At 35.2% G+C, this 17,052-nt stretch overlaps 1 protein-coding gene across 2 annotated transcripts in view; it reads right to left on the bottom strand.

The window, feature by feature from the left end:
• Window positions 1–17,052, bottom strand: part of MON2 (MON2 regulator of endosome-to-Golgi trafficking) — a 73,319-nt gene that overhangs the window by 17,096 nt on the left and 39,171 nt on the right. The window contains exons 20-29 of one of the 2 annotated variants that reach the window (XM_090138281.1): window positions 16,231–16,332; window positions 12,909–13,019; window positions 11,962–12,137; window positions 10,320–10,482; window positions 9,564–9,857; window positions 8,621–8,819; window positions 6,931–7,559; window positions 2,021–2,164; window positions 1,453–1,470; window positions 1,061–1,189 (exon numbers count right to left, since the gene is read on the bottom strand). In XM_090138281.1, coding sequence (XP_089994407.1) covers window positions 1,061–1,189; window positions 1,453–1,470; window positions 2,021–2,164; window positions 6,931–7,559; window positions 8,621–8,819; window positions 9,564–9,857; window positions 10,320–10,482; window positions 11,962–12,137; window positions 12,909–13,019; window positions 16,231–16,332 — 1,965 coding nt within the window. The remainder of the gene's footprint in view (window positions 1–1,060; window positions 1,190–1,452; window positions 1,471–2,020; window positions 2,165–6,930; window positions 7,560–8,620; window positions 8,820–9,563; window positions 9,858–10,319; window positions 10,483–11,961; window positions 12,138–12,908; window positions 13,020–16,230; window positions 16,333–17,052) is intronic. The other variant, XM_031589534.2, reaches the window with a different exon arrangement.

The following is a 17,052-nucleotide window of genomic DNA, read 5'->3' as shown; positions in this document are numbered from 1 at the left end:
ACTAATTCTTTAATTTATATTTCAAATACATATTAACTAAAATTGGGTATTACATATATGCCCCTGATACTTCCAGTAAAGTTTCTGATTTAAGGAAAACAAAGGGAGAACTCACTCTCAGGAGAGGCTTAACTGTAATAAATGTTGGCAATGAATTTGTAATCAGAGCTAGGATCTAACCCTGGAGATAAACATAATATTTTCTTCTGATGCTTTTGCTCATGGAAGTGAAGTCTAATTCTAATATAAACACGGGCTTCAGAAAATGAAGTGTTTTCACTTACTGAAGTACAGCACATTACTGACAACTGTGAACCGTCAAAAAAAGCAGCATTTTATATTAGTTTCACCTATCTATTTAAATCAGAAGTGGAAATCAATTGTAATAATTTTGAAATATAAACATTTAGTTCACAACAAATTCCAAATAATACCATGTAACTATTTTAAATACTTCAGTGTTTCTAAATTTCTGTGTAGGAACAATTTGCAGACAACCGGGTCATTACAAACATGCTTAGGTCTGATATATTATTCACAAGACATTTACTACTACTTCCATTATTTGCCAAACTTATTTGCTAAAAACAAGGTCAAACAATTACGGGTTTGGCACTTTAACTTGAAGGCACATCTGTGCACCCATAACATTTTATAGCTGTATCAATGACACGTAAAGCCATTAAAAACAAACCAAAATAATGACTAAAGCACACCTTCACAAAAATATGTGTGCCAGTTTTGTCTTCAGCCTTCTATTTACTAAGAGGCCTGCTTTGCAGACTCAGACACATATTACTTTCAAAGATTACTGGTTTTTGGCCATTTATTGATTTTTGTCTTAACTGAGTTACTGATTATTATATCATGCAGCTAAAGAGCAATGCATACACCTTAAGCAATAGTGATTGCAGCATCTCAAGAAATGACCTGCTGCTAATCTTCATAGATGATCAGTTGTATTCTTTACTGAAGCTTTAAGCTTCCCAGAAACTGTTTATCAACAGTATCTCAAAATAAAACTCCATTAATTCAGAGCATAAGCTGGATAATCCTTTACCTTAATAATATTCTGAAGAACTTTCTCATTTACAACAGCTTTATGGCAAGCTGTTTTTTGGTATAAGTCCACAACCACTTCCAACGATCTCTCAGCAAATGGTACATAATTCAATGCTACCCATTCCGCCTAGGAAAAAGACAGTAAATTACTGAACTGCATGTGTGAAAGTATTAGTTAAGGAACAGAAATTGAATGCTTTGCATTGAACTCTCAGTTTAATGCATGCAAGTTTTGGTAAGAATATGGTCCAAGCACAAAACTGCAAATACAATGTGGTCTGACTATGAAAATGTACTCTACATTGAAGTAAAGTACATTTAAATAGGAGAAATGTTGCAGTCTAGGCAAGACAACTACATTAGGACAATCTTTAAGGAAATTTAACTCACCGGTGCAAAAAGTTGTATCTAGTGTGATTCCATTGTGTTGCAGGACAAATAGAATAAGAAGAATTAATACATAGATAACAGTTACCTCTTAGATTACACTGAATCAGATGCTCATGCTTAGTGAACAGCGGAGTACACAGATTTAAAATAGATATATATACACTATTGAGCACGTCCTATTTCTCTACAGCACATGCAGTGCAAAAATTTGCAGCTTGAAGGAATTTTTCCATTCAGAAATATGGTGTTTTTGTATTTAATTTAGTGTCAAATATAGGAGCAGATATTTTAGATGAATTCAGTGGACAAATTCAGACATATTCATTATGTCTGGTGTCCAGAGAATAATTTTTTGACATGGAGAAATACAAAATACATGAAGAAAAACAAATAGAATTCAAATGTAGCAAAAGAAGATAAAAGCATGTAAAAACTAATAAATTAACTTATTACACAACATGCACAGCACAGTTTTTACAGATAAAATAAATGCATCCTGCTAAAGAATATCTGAAGCTGAATTGTGTTTAGCAGCCAAATGAAACGTGTGAGACTTGTAATAAATTACCTGATTATACTTTGCATTTGCAATGTGCTTTGTTTCCAGCTGCCCATACTGTGGAGGCTTGCATGAAAATTCTACAAAGGCCAACAGCTGATCAAAGATTGCAGGATACATTATCTGCATATTTTCTGAGCCCACACATATAGCCTATATCAAAAGGAAAAACAAAAGCTTGATATTTATCTTGTGCTTCAGCACATAAAATTATGCCTCAGTACAACAAGCTCCTACATAAAAATCCCCAAGTCTGTCTCTTTGCTATATTGGCTGATTATAAGGACTACTATTTTTTAGCTCACAAATGATTTTGCCACAGCACCATAATGCTTAAGCTCTAACAATACTATCAATATTAATTAACAATTAATCAATATTATTTAATAAATCTGCAAAATTATCACAGTACCATGCAGGAACTGAACTACACAAGAGTAACACTGCATAAAAGACAAAGTATAGTTCTAACAGCTTAAGAATATTAAGTTTTGTTATTTTATTAAAGTTATAAGGATACTTAGCAATATATATGTTAGTAAACAAAGCTAATTGATTTTATCTACTAAAAGGTATCTTTTCTTTACAAACTTTGCTTTGATATAACATGTATGTGGGTCATATAATTCTTGACTGTTGGTCCCAGCCACATCTTTTAAAAGATCTACTTTAAAGAGCATTTAAATCTCAGAAGTAATTCATACAAAGTTTCCGTAAGTAGTTAAAATTATGACTTACAGAAAGAAACATAAATAAAATCAGAATTATATCATTTTGGCATAGCTGAAACACATAGCCTTGAGTTAAAATTGGAAACATTTAGGAAAGGTGCCCTTAGAAGATGTCAGTGAAATATCATGTTGTCAGTGTAATGATTTCCTGCTGCAATATAAATCCCAAGGAAAAGGCAGACATCTATTTTCAAAGCCAGATACAAAAATTCTATGAAGCTATTCCAATTATGTTCTGTCATTTTAAGACTTGCTCTTCCTCCCCACGTCCCTCCTCTCAAAGCAAACAGCAAAGAAAGAGTTTACTTACTGCTCCACAAAAAAGCCTTGATCTTGTACTGTCATTTTTCTCTGGGGAGGAATCAAATTCTCTTTCCATTAACTAAAAACCATTCATGACAAGCTGTGGCCAAACTAATTCAAGGTACCAACAGTTCAGAAGCTGTGATTGCAGCCTCCATGCTGGGGCTGTGTCATGAGCTATGACAGTCAATGGAGGGGCTAGTGAATATCTCCAGTCCTCAGCTGAGAGAGAGAGTAAGCCAACAAGGCCTGCAGGCATCAGCATCTCCAGATCACCCTAAGGCCTAGGGCACCTTCATGCAGTGCTGCACCAGAGCACTCCATTAAGTGGCCTTTCTCTTTTCCTTGGCTTCTTGCAGCTTAGAAAACACATGCCCTAATGCCCCAAAAGCTTAACCAACATTATAAATATAGTGGAATACTGCTCCTTCTAAAAAGTTACACTCTTTCTCTGGTGTTTGAGTCCAAGACTATGCTGACCTCAGAAAAAGATGATTTGATGCTAGATATTCCCCAGTGAGAACAAGCAGAACAAGTCCTAAATTTTAATAATTTAATGCAAGATAGTATATGTAAGAAATTATTTTGTATAACACTACGTGGATTAGAAAGGGAAAGAGAACATCCACAAATCCCTATATAAGTCTCATGCAGAAGTAATTTCTGTACACATCTTCAATATTGTCACTACTGCCAGAAGACTTACATCTACAATGACAAAGGAACTTTGCTACTCTTTCTAGTTTGCTAGATTTTCATTATAGTTCTTATCACTGTTCTAGGATCAGCGCTTCTTAAGATGCCACTTCTTCTTGTACTGGTGAACAAAAGCAATAACTACTACTTATTTAAAGTTTGTGCATCAGTAGGTTCTTTTTCTTCGTATTTTATGAAACTTCTGTAAACATTTTATTTTACAAATAGAAGCATTTTCTATTCAGTCTATTGATGATTTTTTCGGCTCTTAAAATTGCCTGATACTAAAAAAAGAAAAGGGTAGTAGGTCATTTGTCATTTTATTTTGAAAAGTTACCTAACTAGAACTGATTTTCAAATAAATTTATATTTCTGACTGACAGCGTATATCTTTTACCTAAGCAGTTGAAAAATGCAAAAACAGCACAGCAAGCATGGAACCAAGGATGCTGAAAGTATCTTTAAGAGGTGCTTATAAAATAGAGTAATATTTACTGCATTGAGTGCACTTGTTTACATCCTTAAGTAAAGAGAGCTATAAATAAAAAAAAGTAATGGTTGGGCAACAATGAAGCACACACAAGCCCTAAAACAAAACTCTTGGCTGACTGTTCTTTCCTGTAAAAATTGAGATGGTACTTTACTTTTAGAAGTTTATGCTTTAAAACATCCTAGTACAAACCTTCAAATTTTTGAATAGCTCAAATTTATCAAACACCTCCCAGTGGAACTATTGTCATGAAATTGTTATTTTTACAGCTCTCAGTGGCTAAGTCTGTACTAACTTTGTTGTAAACATAAACACAGCCTTAGGCACCACACCCAGAGCTCAAGAGGTTTACATTCATACTGCCTACAAAGGCAGCATTTGCAGTTATTTGATAATAACCAAGTATGTATCTGTGTTCTTCTGCCTGCTGAGGCAGCTGGCACACCACAGAGTTACCCAGAGAGAATATAGGTAGGCAGTGAGAACAAGCAGAGAATTTAGACTTGAGTACAAATTTTAACTGAGCTAATGTGGTGAAGCAGGCACTTAGACTACAGCAATGAATGACAAGAAAACAAGTTCTAACAATAAATAAAAAGGAACAATGGGTCTAAAATAGACTCAACATATGGAAGTCTGAAACAGGAACTAAGCTTGCCTTCCATTCCTATTTTCATGCATTACAATGCCCTTTGCTAGTACAATCACATCATAAAATCTCTGTTAGACCAGTTAGGGACTCAGCTTTTAAAAAATACTTTTTTCATGCTATTCCAACTGCAAAGTTGTTCCAGAGATTTTTACAAAATCGTAACTGACCTAAATCCTTCTGTATTAACAAAGAACAAAACTTAGTCTGATTCCGTATTCAGGAGAGATTTTGTTTAAAAGAAGGTAGCAAATATTTACATTTACCCCTGTAGCTACCACACGAGAGCCTGTGAGCACTCCTGAGTATTAGTTCATTTCAACACAGGAAAAAGATACCATGGCATCCAGCAAAATTCTTGCACAGATGGCCTTTGCTGCACCTCCGCACTGGCAGACTGCCCTGTCATATTAATTCCACCACATCACACAGCTGGGAGAGAAGATCACGAGACTTCACAGAACTCATCCACCTCCAAATATATTTTAACTTAGTTTTTAATGACTGTAGAGCTGTTCTGTTAGTAACGTAACTATAGATGGGTTGGGGTTTACTGTATGATATTAGAGCGCTTAAGACTTCCTATCGAAGTCCTTATTTTCAAAGGCTTGTAACTGCTATGCTAACATGTCTTTGTTTCATTTGGGGATTTGGGCTAGAAAAAAAGATTTGCTATTAAAAACTCATGTCAAAAATGCTGGAAAGTCTTTCTTTGGAAAGTTCTGGAAACTTTTTGTAGCTAAGAACTTATGGATAAAGGAGACCAGCAAAGAAACAAGAAACTCTGAGAAATGGAGGAATATATGGAATGATTAAATGGGGAAAATAAGACAGAAATGGAGAAATGAAAGAGGTGAGAAAACAAAGGCTTCAGCAGGTCTGAGCTGCTGAATGGGACAGGTGAAAAAACGGTAAGCCTGCCTGACTAGGGTGAGAATTTAACAGATGCAACTGATCTTCATGTTATTTACATCCTCCCACACGACACTGAGATTTGTCACCAACTTGTATTCTTAAAATACAGTCAAGAATATTTTTAAATCCAAATGTAAATGTACAACTGCAAGATAATGATTTTGTCTTGCTTGCAGGGATTAAATAAGTAGGAGATAAACCAATCTACATTAAGCTAAAAACAAAGTACTAAACTACTGCTTATCAAGTAGGCACCATGCATTCTATAAGCTGAATGAGACAGGATCTTGTCTAAGAATTTAAAAAAAGGTATGTCCACACAGTTAAGGAGTCATAACATGAAAGCCCAAAGGGAGCGAAGTCAGGTCACACGGCCAGTTTTAATTCTGGCATTTCCCAAGCAGTATGGCTTTTCTTCTTGAAGCAGCGCTTAATCTAAATACATTATCTCATTCAGTATCAATGCTGCTTCTTTTGAATAAATACGCTTTCTGAATTAATCACTTCTGGACAATGTTTTAAAACTTCAGCATATTATTTTGCTGTTTTTTTATCCTGTAAAAGGCCACCCTAATTTGCTATTTACAAATTTGTTTGCATCAGGCATTCTTTTTGAAGATGAGTTCAACGGTGTGAGTTTGCTATGCAGAGATGCAGCATTATTTTTAAACAATGGGTTAGTAAGAAGTAAGAAGGTGGTCTGCTTGAGACATTTTCAGATGTTATGTTTTGCGTGAACTCGAAGATCTCATGATCATAATTCTCCTAGATTTTGTTTATAGCAGTACCAGGGCAAAAGAAGGAATACTATTTGGTAGACTGTTTCTCTGGTTCCATGTACAGATTCTCAGAACAGTACAATACTTAAATATTAGATAGACAAGAAAATGACTATAAAAACATCACCACAGTTAAGGTAGTTCTGCAATCTAGCAAAAATGCATTTCATAACCATAACATCATTCCCTCCAATGCAGAACACTTGAATTGCGACAGAAATGGAATTATGACTGTTCTAAGACAGTGCACTGTGCAAATGTAAGTAAAAAAATTTTAAGTCACCACACTAAAGCTCCAAGAAGAACTGAGACAGTGTCATTTCCTTTTCACTACACATATGAAGTCCCATTATTACCTTTTGTAAAACATCTAAAGCTGTAAGCACTGCTTCCTGTAAACTTGTCAGAACTGCTTCAGTGTAAGATGGAAGGATGAAAGGGGAAGCATCAGAACTGATTGGAACCGAAACTGCACCATGCAAAATGATACCCAGCTTTTGGAGATCATCCATGCTGAAACCAGTTTTGATGTGTTGGTAAAGAGCTGGGAATATTTGAATTAAAGCTGTAAGAAAAGGCTGGCTGGGAATGAAAGTCAATTTATCACAAGTAATTGGAGGCTTTGTACTTTCTGAACCAATCCTGTACCAGCTGTTCCAAGCTGCCCACCAAAGATTCAGATCTTCAATCTCATCAGTTACTACAGGTAGTTCAGCTCCACTGTATCTTCCCATTCTTTCTCCTATGGAGTCAGTTCTCATGAATGATCTTCCAAGACTAGTGGCAGTAGTTGCTCCTACCACCACAGGTACAGAAACATTAATAGCAGGTGGTGTGTCAGGCTTCTCTGAGTCTCGGGCTGGAGAAACTATTTGTAAGATTTCCTGGAAGCTTTTCAGAGCAGCCAAGGAAACTTCGTTATTTTTGCTTAGTGCTGCTGATTGAATGTGATCAAGAAGTACATCCCAGGCCTGGGAAAAGTCTCCTGTTAAAAAAAAAAGGAATATTAAAAAAAAAAATCAGCTTGGTACTGGTTTGCTATTTACCTGCCCAGTCTAATCTCTGAAGGGCTGTTCATGTACTTGTTTCTGTAACAGAGAGATTGCACAAGGTCATCTGATGGTTTCAATGCCTTTAAAAATAGGCCAGTTCAACTGTAGCCAAAGAAAATGAATGCAAAAGACAAACACACAAATATAAAGAATGAAATATGAAATTGAATCCACACATGTATGTTGTTCAATTCTATGTAGTAATATTTCACAATAGCTTGGTAAATGATCTCATGTTTAATTTCTATAGTGAGAAAAAGAAACAGGGAAGCACCATAGCCTGAGAAAAATGAAGAGAATGAAAGCAGGTACCAAGGAGCTACAGAAGTGAAAAGGAAGGCTTTAAAATAAGAGAAAGAAGATTTTAAAAAATAGGAAGAAAACATGGACCCATTCCAGTTACATGCAATTAGGAAAACAGTAAAGTAACTCAAAATTACATCTCTGCTCTAGACAATAGTTAAAGAATGGAAAAAAGGTAGAGTGAGTGGAGAAAAACAATCACTTGAAACAGCAGGTATTCTCAGCATCTTTTGAGTCCCATCTCTTTGTTAAAACATTCCCCTTCTTTTTTAATCCATATGCTTCACTGATTTTATGAGTTCTCTCTACATTGTAAGAGAATTGATAAATTTGACACATGGAAGCTGTGAAGAAGTTCTAGGTAGGCACTGTGCAATTTTAATAAGACAGGTGGAAAAGTATGTTCTGAGAACCAAAACAAAACAAAAATTATTACCAGGCTACTAAAAGTTCAAGTTATTTGGCACTCAGAATTGTGACTACTGAAATTTACTCTCAGTACCATGGCATGGAAGATGAAGCTGGTACTTAAAATGTTTGGCTGTAAAGAATTGAAAAATATAATTTTCATCACACTTGAGGTGAGACACAACATAACAAAGATTTTTACTCAGTTCTAACTGAAGAACAAACAAACCAAATCTGAGAGTTCCTAGCTGTACCTTTCAGTAACTTTAAATCTATTTTTTACCTAAAGGCTGCAGTAAGTATCTCCGGGTATTAAATATTCTTGCAACTCCAGCCAGTGTTAATACCCATGTTTCAGCCCACTGTTTCTCAGCTGTATCCCTTGAATGATGGATAAGGATGTTGCCTCCTCCTGATTCAATCTTTTCTTTGTCAGCTGTAGTAGAAGATTCTCGAACCCTATCCAGCAGATGGAATAGAACCTGCAACATTCAGAAAAAGAAAAAAAAAAAAAGCAACTTTTAAAACAACAGTTGTATTCATTGTAAAGCAAAAAAAAAGTTTTCTGTTATTCTGCATGTAATTGTGTCACCTTGAGAATTTCCTTATTTAAAACAGTGTGTGCAAAAGCTAAGAATAAGAATCAGCCTACTGATGCTCACTTAATGACTGGTCATTAAACAGCATGATCAGAGCCACTGAGAATAGTGCCAGTTTGGATCTAGAAATCTCAGATACCTCACACATTACATCAGGCAACAGACTCCACAATACCCCGATTTTTCCTAAAGGCCCAGACAATACGACTGTGATTTTAGGATTAGGGCATCTGACTGATCCTTTTAGAAAAAAGAGCTAAACAGAGGGCAAAACAAAGCTCGCTCTAATATCAGATCAATTCAATCACGTGCCCTCCAAATGTCATTGTACTTTTGCAAAACAGGAGGAATCATTCGCCTGTTAAGGAAGGGAATGGCCCTTTTGTAAAACTCCTGCATGAGAAAGAAAATACCAAGATGCAAAAATTGCATTTCATAAAAGGCTTTAAGGGCAAGAGAAAAGAAAATTAAAAAAAATAATAATAAAATGAGGTCAGACTTCTACCACCATATGTTATCTTTCACAGAATCTTAATAAACTAACTAAGCAATATTAAGAAAAACAGCATGCAAACGTGAATGTGAATGAAATTTTAAAATCCTCCAGTAGAAGCTCACGAGTCATACCTTCCATATCACAGTGTGCCATGTTGAATGTTGCAACAAAGTTCCATGAGCACCAATGGTGGAAAACAATGTCTGCCCAGCACTCTTTCTAACTGCAGGTCGGGGATCCACACAGAGTTCTCCAAGTTTAGCATACAGACATAACCAAAGACAGTCAAATGGTGGTGCAGGATGAAAAGGTCTATTCAGAACCACCCCCTTTTCTTCTGCCTGCTTCTGCAACACTGCTTCTTCTTTGTTAAGTTCCTTTTCAATTATTTCACCTCTTTGGAAAAAATAATCTGAAATATTCCACTAGAAAATAAATAAAATATTATGTTACACAATAAAATATTACAACATTCTTAATGATCATGAAATAAAACATTTCTCATTTTCACATTTAAAAGTACTTTGCAAAGTTCCCTTTACTAATGGAAGATCAGCACATAAATGCTACAAAGTGCAGAAAGTTATTTCCTTAAGTCTTAGCTTATAGGCCACAGTTATATACTCAGACTAGAAAGGGAAACAATGTATTAACATTCGGAGACTGGTGAAAATGCTCACAATCCAATACTACTTGTTTTACACAAAGTTTAAAATAGATTAAAGCTCGTTCTATTTACATATGATTCCAAATGACAGCATGAGACACCAGTTAAAGAAAAAAAAATAGGCTTTGGCTTTTACTTGTAGAAAGGACTACAAATAATTTCCATTAATTAAAAAAAGGAAGTTGGAAGCAGCATCTCTGTAGGTTAACATGAAACTCACCAACAAACCAATTGAAGTTAAGCTAATATTTAGCTCTTGATTGTGAAGACCAAAGCTTCCTGCAACTTCAACAACTATCTGTAGACAAGTACATGGCATTGTTGGAAGAAAGTCGGTCACAACCAACTGAAGACACTGGAATGCAGTCCGTATTAAGGACTCTCTTAAAAAAAAAAACAAACAAAAAAACACAAAATAAAAACAAAACACGCTCACACTCTAATTTCAAATTTCCTCAACAGCAAAGAAACTTTCTGAACAAAATATATCAGGAGATAGTATTATTTAAATATATATATTGATATTTATAGATCTTCGAAATGAATTGACATTTGAAATGGATGACATTTGCTTTTAAATGTTTTAAATAGACGTTTTTTGAAATGCAACATTAAGTTGAAGCCTCAACTTAAAATATGCAGAACAGAGGGGTGGGTAAAATGTATTTTATTTAGTAAGAAAAATGTGCATAATGATAGCCGTACACATTTCAGTACTATATATTATATTAGACAAAATCTTTTGAAAATATCTGCTGTTAAAAACATATTTAAGAAATGTTTAGCCTTTAGAATTAAATTATGAAAACAAACAGATAAAATAAAAATGCACTACGGAAAACATTTGTGAGGAGTCCTGTGAGCAGGAATGTTATCCAGAACCAGAATCTTGTTGTGTGAGAGACAAAATGAAGGAATCAAAAAAAGAGCAGTGCAGTGTAGATAATGCAAAACAGGGAAGGCAAACTACTGCAGCTGCATTTAAATTTAGCTACTGGGCTTTTTAAATGCTTAATATTTAACACAGAAAAGAAAAATCCAAATGTTTGTAACACAAAACCTGAATGTCCTTCAGAATACATATTCCAGGGAAAAAAACCCCAACAAAACAGAACACAGATATGCTACTTACTTGTTTCAGAATCTCAATTAAAAACACAATTTTTTTCCCCAATTAATTCAAAATGAATATCATAGGTGGGCCACTTCTATTGTGTCATAACAGCCAACATAAGATGGAAGCCAGAGAAATGCACACAAACTTGTGCGTGGACAGTAACACTGTAACTATTAACTCCATGTAATAAGATGCATCTACAAATAGATATCTATCCTACCATGTAAGTATTTATTTTTGCTATACTTATGGAAGAACTGTTCATACACTACTTTCCTCCATGTTAATTACACAGTTCTACAAATTGAAACATACACAAAACTGGAGCACTTCCCTCTCTATCACAAAATTCCAGAAGTATGCACTTTTGAAGGACTCTAGAGGAAAAGGAAAGGAAGCAGGAAATGAAAGCATGGTTATACAGCTCATTTTGAAGAGCTGCACTGATGGTAAGTAATCTCTTCTTCTGTATTCAAATGCAAGGCCATTGCATTATCTTGTGTTTGGAAAAAGGCTTCAAAGTCCTTCATGCAAGTGGAAACAGGATAACGGTAAAATAAAAGTGTTCTACAGGAAAAATTACCAAAATTACCAGAACTGTGTGTCTGCTGAGTAAAATTGTTCGTAAGATAAAAATAACAAATTATGCTACTATCAAAGTGGTTATTAAGTATGAAAATAAAAGCAGAACTCTTTCTACTGTTATCACCTTACATGATTTAATTATGTTATTTTTATCACTTACCCCTGATCACTTCGTATTGCTCCCATGACTCCAAGGACTAATGGCCAACCAGGTCCTAAGCTGTCACCCTGACTCTGTAAAATCTGTAGCACACACTCCAACTGCTTGATCCTGATATCAGGATGACTGATGTTTGACAGCTCCTTGAGTGGATTCAGTAAAAGCAGCTGCAGTCTCTAAAAGTAAACAGTAAATTTTAGCGTCCTTAATATGCTTTAACTGATCCATAATTATTTTTACATATAATAAGTGAACTATATAGTACCAATCTAAGAAGTTTTTAGAGTGATCCAAATTGCTGGAATTCAGTGTCAGACAGGCCCTTCTAAAAAAACTCTTTATAAAGTATCTCACAGCAGAAAATCTGCATTTTCTTTTCTTTTTTTCTACCAACCAGTTCTCCAGGTTCCTACAGCATGTCCCTATTACAGCATGCTGGCACGGTGGCATAAAAGCTATCATGCAACTTTATGCTCATCCAACAGATTTTAAAAATACTATTCACTGAACCCCAGTAAAAATATTAGAATATTTTTCTAATAATTGATTGAATAGTTGTGATTTAGAAGGTTAGACCATTCATTTCTTACATGCCACTACATCACATATTTACATACTGAAACATATAAAGCATTCTGGAATTATTTTGCACTCACGAAGGTGATCCACAATTTGTTCTAACAAACTCACATAATATTCAAGCCTCAGTACTCTTTGTCATGCATTTGAAAAAGGAGAGGGTAGCTCATTAGAATGCACGAGGTGATTTTCAATAGTTACAACTGAATGTTACAGCTGTAGGCTTTATAAACTCAATGGTAAAATTGCTTTATGAATGCCTCCTATTCACTGAACTGTAGAAAACTTCCTCTAGGGAAGATTCTGATTTCATGTTCATAATAAGTCCCAGAAAAGGAGGAAAGCAGTTTTTCATAAACTTACTTTACCTGATTCTGTGATAATGGAGGATCGTGGCTGAATGTCAGTCCTGCTTTAATAAGAGAGGTTAAAGCTTCTGCTCCCCATTCTCTCATTCTGGAGTTGGGATGCTGACAAACCTGAAAGCATAACAGTGTTCTGTTTGAAGGCACTTTTATTTAACCAAGATTTAAATATATGTAATATATAAAAATTGAACATTTAAATTGTAGTGGACGTTTAGATAAAATATTCTAGTAAAATATTTTTTTAGAACAATACAACAAATCTCTAAATGTTAAAATCAGGTTTAATACTAAGAACAAATAAAAATAATTATCTTTTGTACAGACATACCTTCTGAATAAGGAAGCAACAGGAAGCAGGGAAAGACACAGAAGGAAACAAATTGAAAACCACAGTAATTCAAGTCAAAACATTCTCCAAAAATCAATATAGTAGCTGCTATTTCAGATATTCATAGGTTAAAAAGTACCAAACAATCTTCAATGACTGTCTAAAACTCTTGGGTTGAACTCAACCTTGAGCTACTATAAAATTCTAAATTTCATTTTTCACACACAGCCTAACATTCATAATCAAGTAAAGGAGCATGACATTGACTAACACAATAAGTGTCTGCTCTTCCATGATCTCAAACACAAAAAGTAACTACATAATGAATGCAAAATAAACCTAAACATTACTATTTCAAAAACATGACAAAATAACAGTGATCATTCCTTTGCTCTTAAGTTTCTTTCTTTCTCTTTGACTCCTAGTTACCTGAGCCTACTTGTTTTTCTAATTGCTTTTTTAGAAGAAATTAAAAACACTATGCATAAATACACAGTAATTGTATTTGTAATCCTGTGTCTGTTAGCCTCAAATAAATAAGGCACTTACAGCCTCACTGACTTCAAAACAATTATTTCCATCCATGCTTTCTGTCTGAGCTTAGCTGGTATGAGAATCCAGTGTCTTTCAAAATCCAAAGCAAGATCATAAGGAAGGAATATGGTTTAGATGGGGGTGGATTGGTGGACTGTTTTGTTATTAGACACTAGCCAAACTGAAATGGAGAACAAAGCAGAAAAGCTAGCTTCATATTAAAAAATACAGAACAGAAATAGCTTGTCTCCTAAATTAATTTTTGTTACTTGACGTAAAATGATAGAATTTGAACTACATCATGGTGCTCTGAATCTGACCAGATATTCAGTTTCAGAAATAGGGAAAGAATTCTTCCTTCAGGTTGTGTTTAACTGAATTTGCAGCTGGTGCTTTCTCCTTCCTCACTGTACCTCAAAGACATAGGTTCAAATGGAAACAATGCACTACTTTAAAATAAACTGCATCTCCTGAAAAAATAGTTGCAAATATGCATGATGGATAATAGACTGAAACAGACAGCTTACTATAGGAAAACATGGACTCCCAAGGTGTGGATGGTGAACCTTATATTTCTCTTATCTTTTTCCCTTCCAAGACAACATCTGCTTTAAGTTGCTAAACCTTTAGATATCCAATTTTTTTTCTCCTAGATGTAAGACTATTTGGAGATGGTCTCCATAAACAAGATCAGAAATAGCCAATCCTTAGTACTGTTTGAAATAATGCACTGGTTCAAAGAAAGCATCTGACACTCTGGAAAATGAGGAAGAAAATCTCTCTGCTTGCACTGGATTTATGTGGCAAGGTATAGTGTGGGGGGCAGGAGTGGGAGGGGGGTGGGTGCTGCAGGAATGCTTTCTGTGAGAAGTGACCAGGAGCTGCTCTGAGGTGGGCACTGCCAGTTCCAGTCAGCTTCAGAGGGGACCCACTGCTGACCAAAGCTGAGCTGATCAGCAAGGTTGGTGGCACACTTCTGTGATAATATATTTAAGAAAAGGTAAAAAAAAAAAGAAAAAAAAGAAAAAAAAGGTGAAATGTTGTGCAGCAGCTATTAGACTGTGCAGTGAGAAAACATGAGAAAAACAACTCTGTAGATAGAAAGATCAATGAAGGAGTGCTCAACACTCTGGAGAAGAGATTCCCCCTGCAGCCCATGTAGTACCACAGCAGAGCAGATCTCCATGTGCATCCCAGGAAGAAGCCCATGCATGAGGATAAAACCTGAAGGAAGATGCACCCCATTATGAACCCCTACTGGAGCAGGATCCCAGACAGATCTATGAAGCCCACAAGCCCACAAAGGAGCAGGTTGTCTGGCACAAACTGCAGCCCACAGAGGGCCCGTTGTGAAGCAGTCTTGAGGAACTGCATCCCATGGGAAGGATCCACTTTGGGGCTGTTCATGAAGGACTGTATCCTATGTGAGGGTTACCACACTGAAGCAATGGAAAAGAGTGAGGAAGCAGGAGCAACAGAGAAAGTGTGGACTGTCCACAACCCCCACTGCCCATCCTCTGCACTTCTCATGGGTAGGGAAGACACAAAAGAATCAGGAGTGAAGCTGAACTCAGGAAAAGAGAGGGGCTGTGCAGAAGGTGGCTGTAGTTTTGTTTTCCTACTCTGTTATTTTACTCAGTTACTAATTGTCAATAATCTTCCCAAAGTCATCTGTTTAACCCACAACAGTAATCAGTGACCAATCTCCCTGTCCTTATCTTGATCTATGAGCTTTGTACAACTTACTTTCTCCTCCTATCTTGCTGAGAGATGGAATGAGTGAGCAATTAGGTGAGCACTTTGGAGCCAGCCAAGGTTAATCCACTACAGTCCTTTACTGTACTTAAATATACCTCGCTCTTGTATTTCACTCTTCTACCTATCCCTGCAGAGGATTAAAACTTTACAAGTACACTCTGTAGTCTGGTTTTAGTTTCAAATTCAAAATGTAAGATCTTTTCCTTGATGAAAGAAATTTTTCATCTAGGAGTTAAGATATTTACTTTACAAATGACACCTACCTTGCTATTTTTATAATGGTATTCTCTTGAAGAAACAATTGAAATTATTACTTCACATTTATTAAAAACAAACAAGAAAACTTTGTTGGTTTATCTAATGGCTTCAATCTATTCAGTAAATACATCTTAAAATCTCTCTCGATATTTGTGCCACTTGACTCCAAAATGAAAACTCTTTGTGTTGCAGTAAATATAACGCATATATGGTGCATAAACACTGACAGCACCGTAAAGACAAAGTCAGTAAGAGCTATAAAATACTGAAATTTAAATATTTAAATTAAAATTGCAATGCAAACCGCAAAAACATGTATAAAACAATACATTTAAACACACTTTAGATTTAAAAAAAACAAACACACTTCAAAAATGCACTGTCATAAGGCAATACCATATTGCACACTGATTTCTAGTGCAACTTAAAAAAGCAATTAATTACCTCCAGAAGATGACCCGTCAGAGGTCTCCAAAGAATTTCAATCCTGTGCATGTTAACTAGTCCCGTTTCCAGTAATTTAGCAACAGCAAAAAGGGATGGCTCCTTAGTAAAAGAGAATTTGAATACATGACTTTGAGGTAACTCAGATGATGTCAGAGCCATTCATTACATTATGATCTGTAAATTAAGATGTAACTAGTCTCCATTGGAGTATTGTATTTCATAAGCTATTATCACAGCATTTACACTTCAGGTAACATAGCTGGGAAGTTTCCACAGCATCTGCAGTACTTCATGAGAAGCCACAAGGGGGTAGCAACAGCATATAATCAAGAACACATTTTTCCTAATTTTTCATGGTTTTCTCCAAAACCTCGTTTTTACACTCATAGGCCTCCCTACAACCAGTTTTATAATATATTTAAGTAGCAAAATAGTCTCTTACCCATCACTACTTGCAAAGGTAAAAATTGTATAGGAACAAATAAAATAAAACATTTAAGATTCTCCCTACTCTTTATCTTATATTTCCCATTCATCAAATACATATGCAAACATTGATTTGTTGAAGCTTATGATAAATCAATGAACATATATTCAAAAATGACTTGCAATGTAATTTTTCTGCTCTTCACTATTCCCATTTCCATTGAATTTTAATTCTAATTTTCAACTAATTTTAAACACATTTACTTATTTTAATTTATTCTCTTTTCTCTGCCTCGTTACTGTAATTGTCGAATATTATAAAGAACATTTTCTGTCATGGTTATCTCTATGGTAATAGATCAAGTAAAAACTTTCAGAAATTCTCTGGGATTA

The sequence above is a fragment of the Phasianus colchicus genome, chromosome 1, assembly GCF_987193195.1.
Source record: "Phasianus colchicus chromosome 1, bPhaCol1.hap1.1, whole genome shotgun sequence".
Taxonomy (NCBI): Eukaryota; Metazoa; Chordata; class Aves; order Galliformes; family Phasianidae; genus Phasianus; species Phasianus colchicus.
The sequence above is the reverse complement of the archived record's forward strand: the minus strand, read 5'-3'. Positions and strand labels throughout refer to the sequence as shown.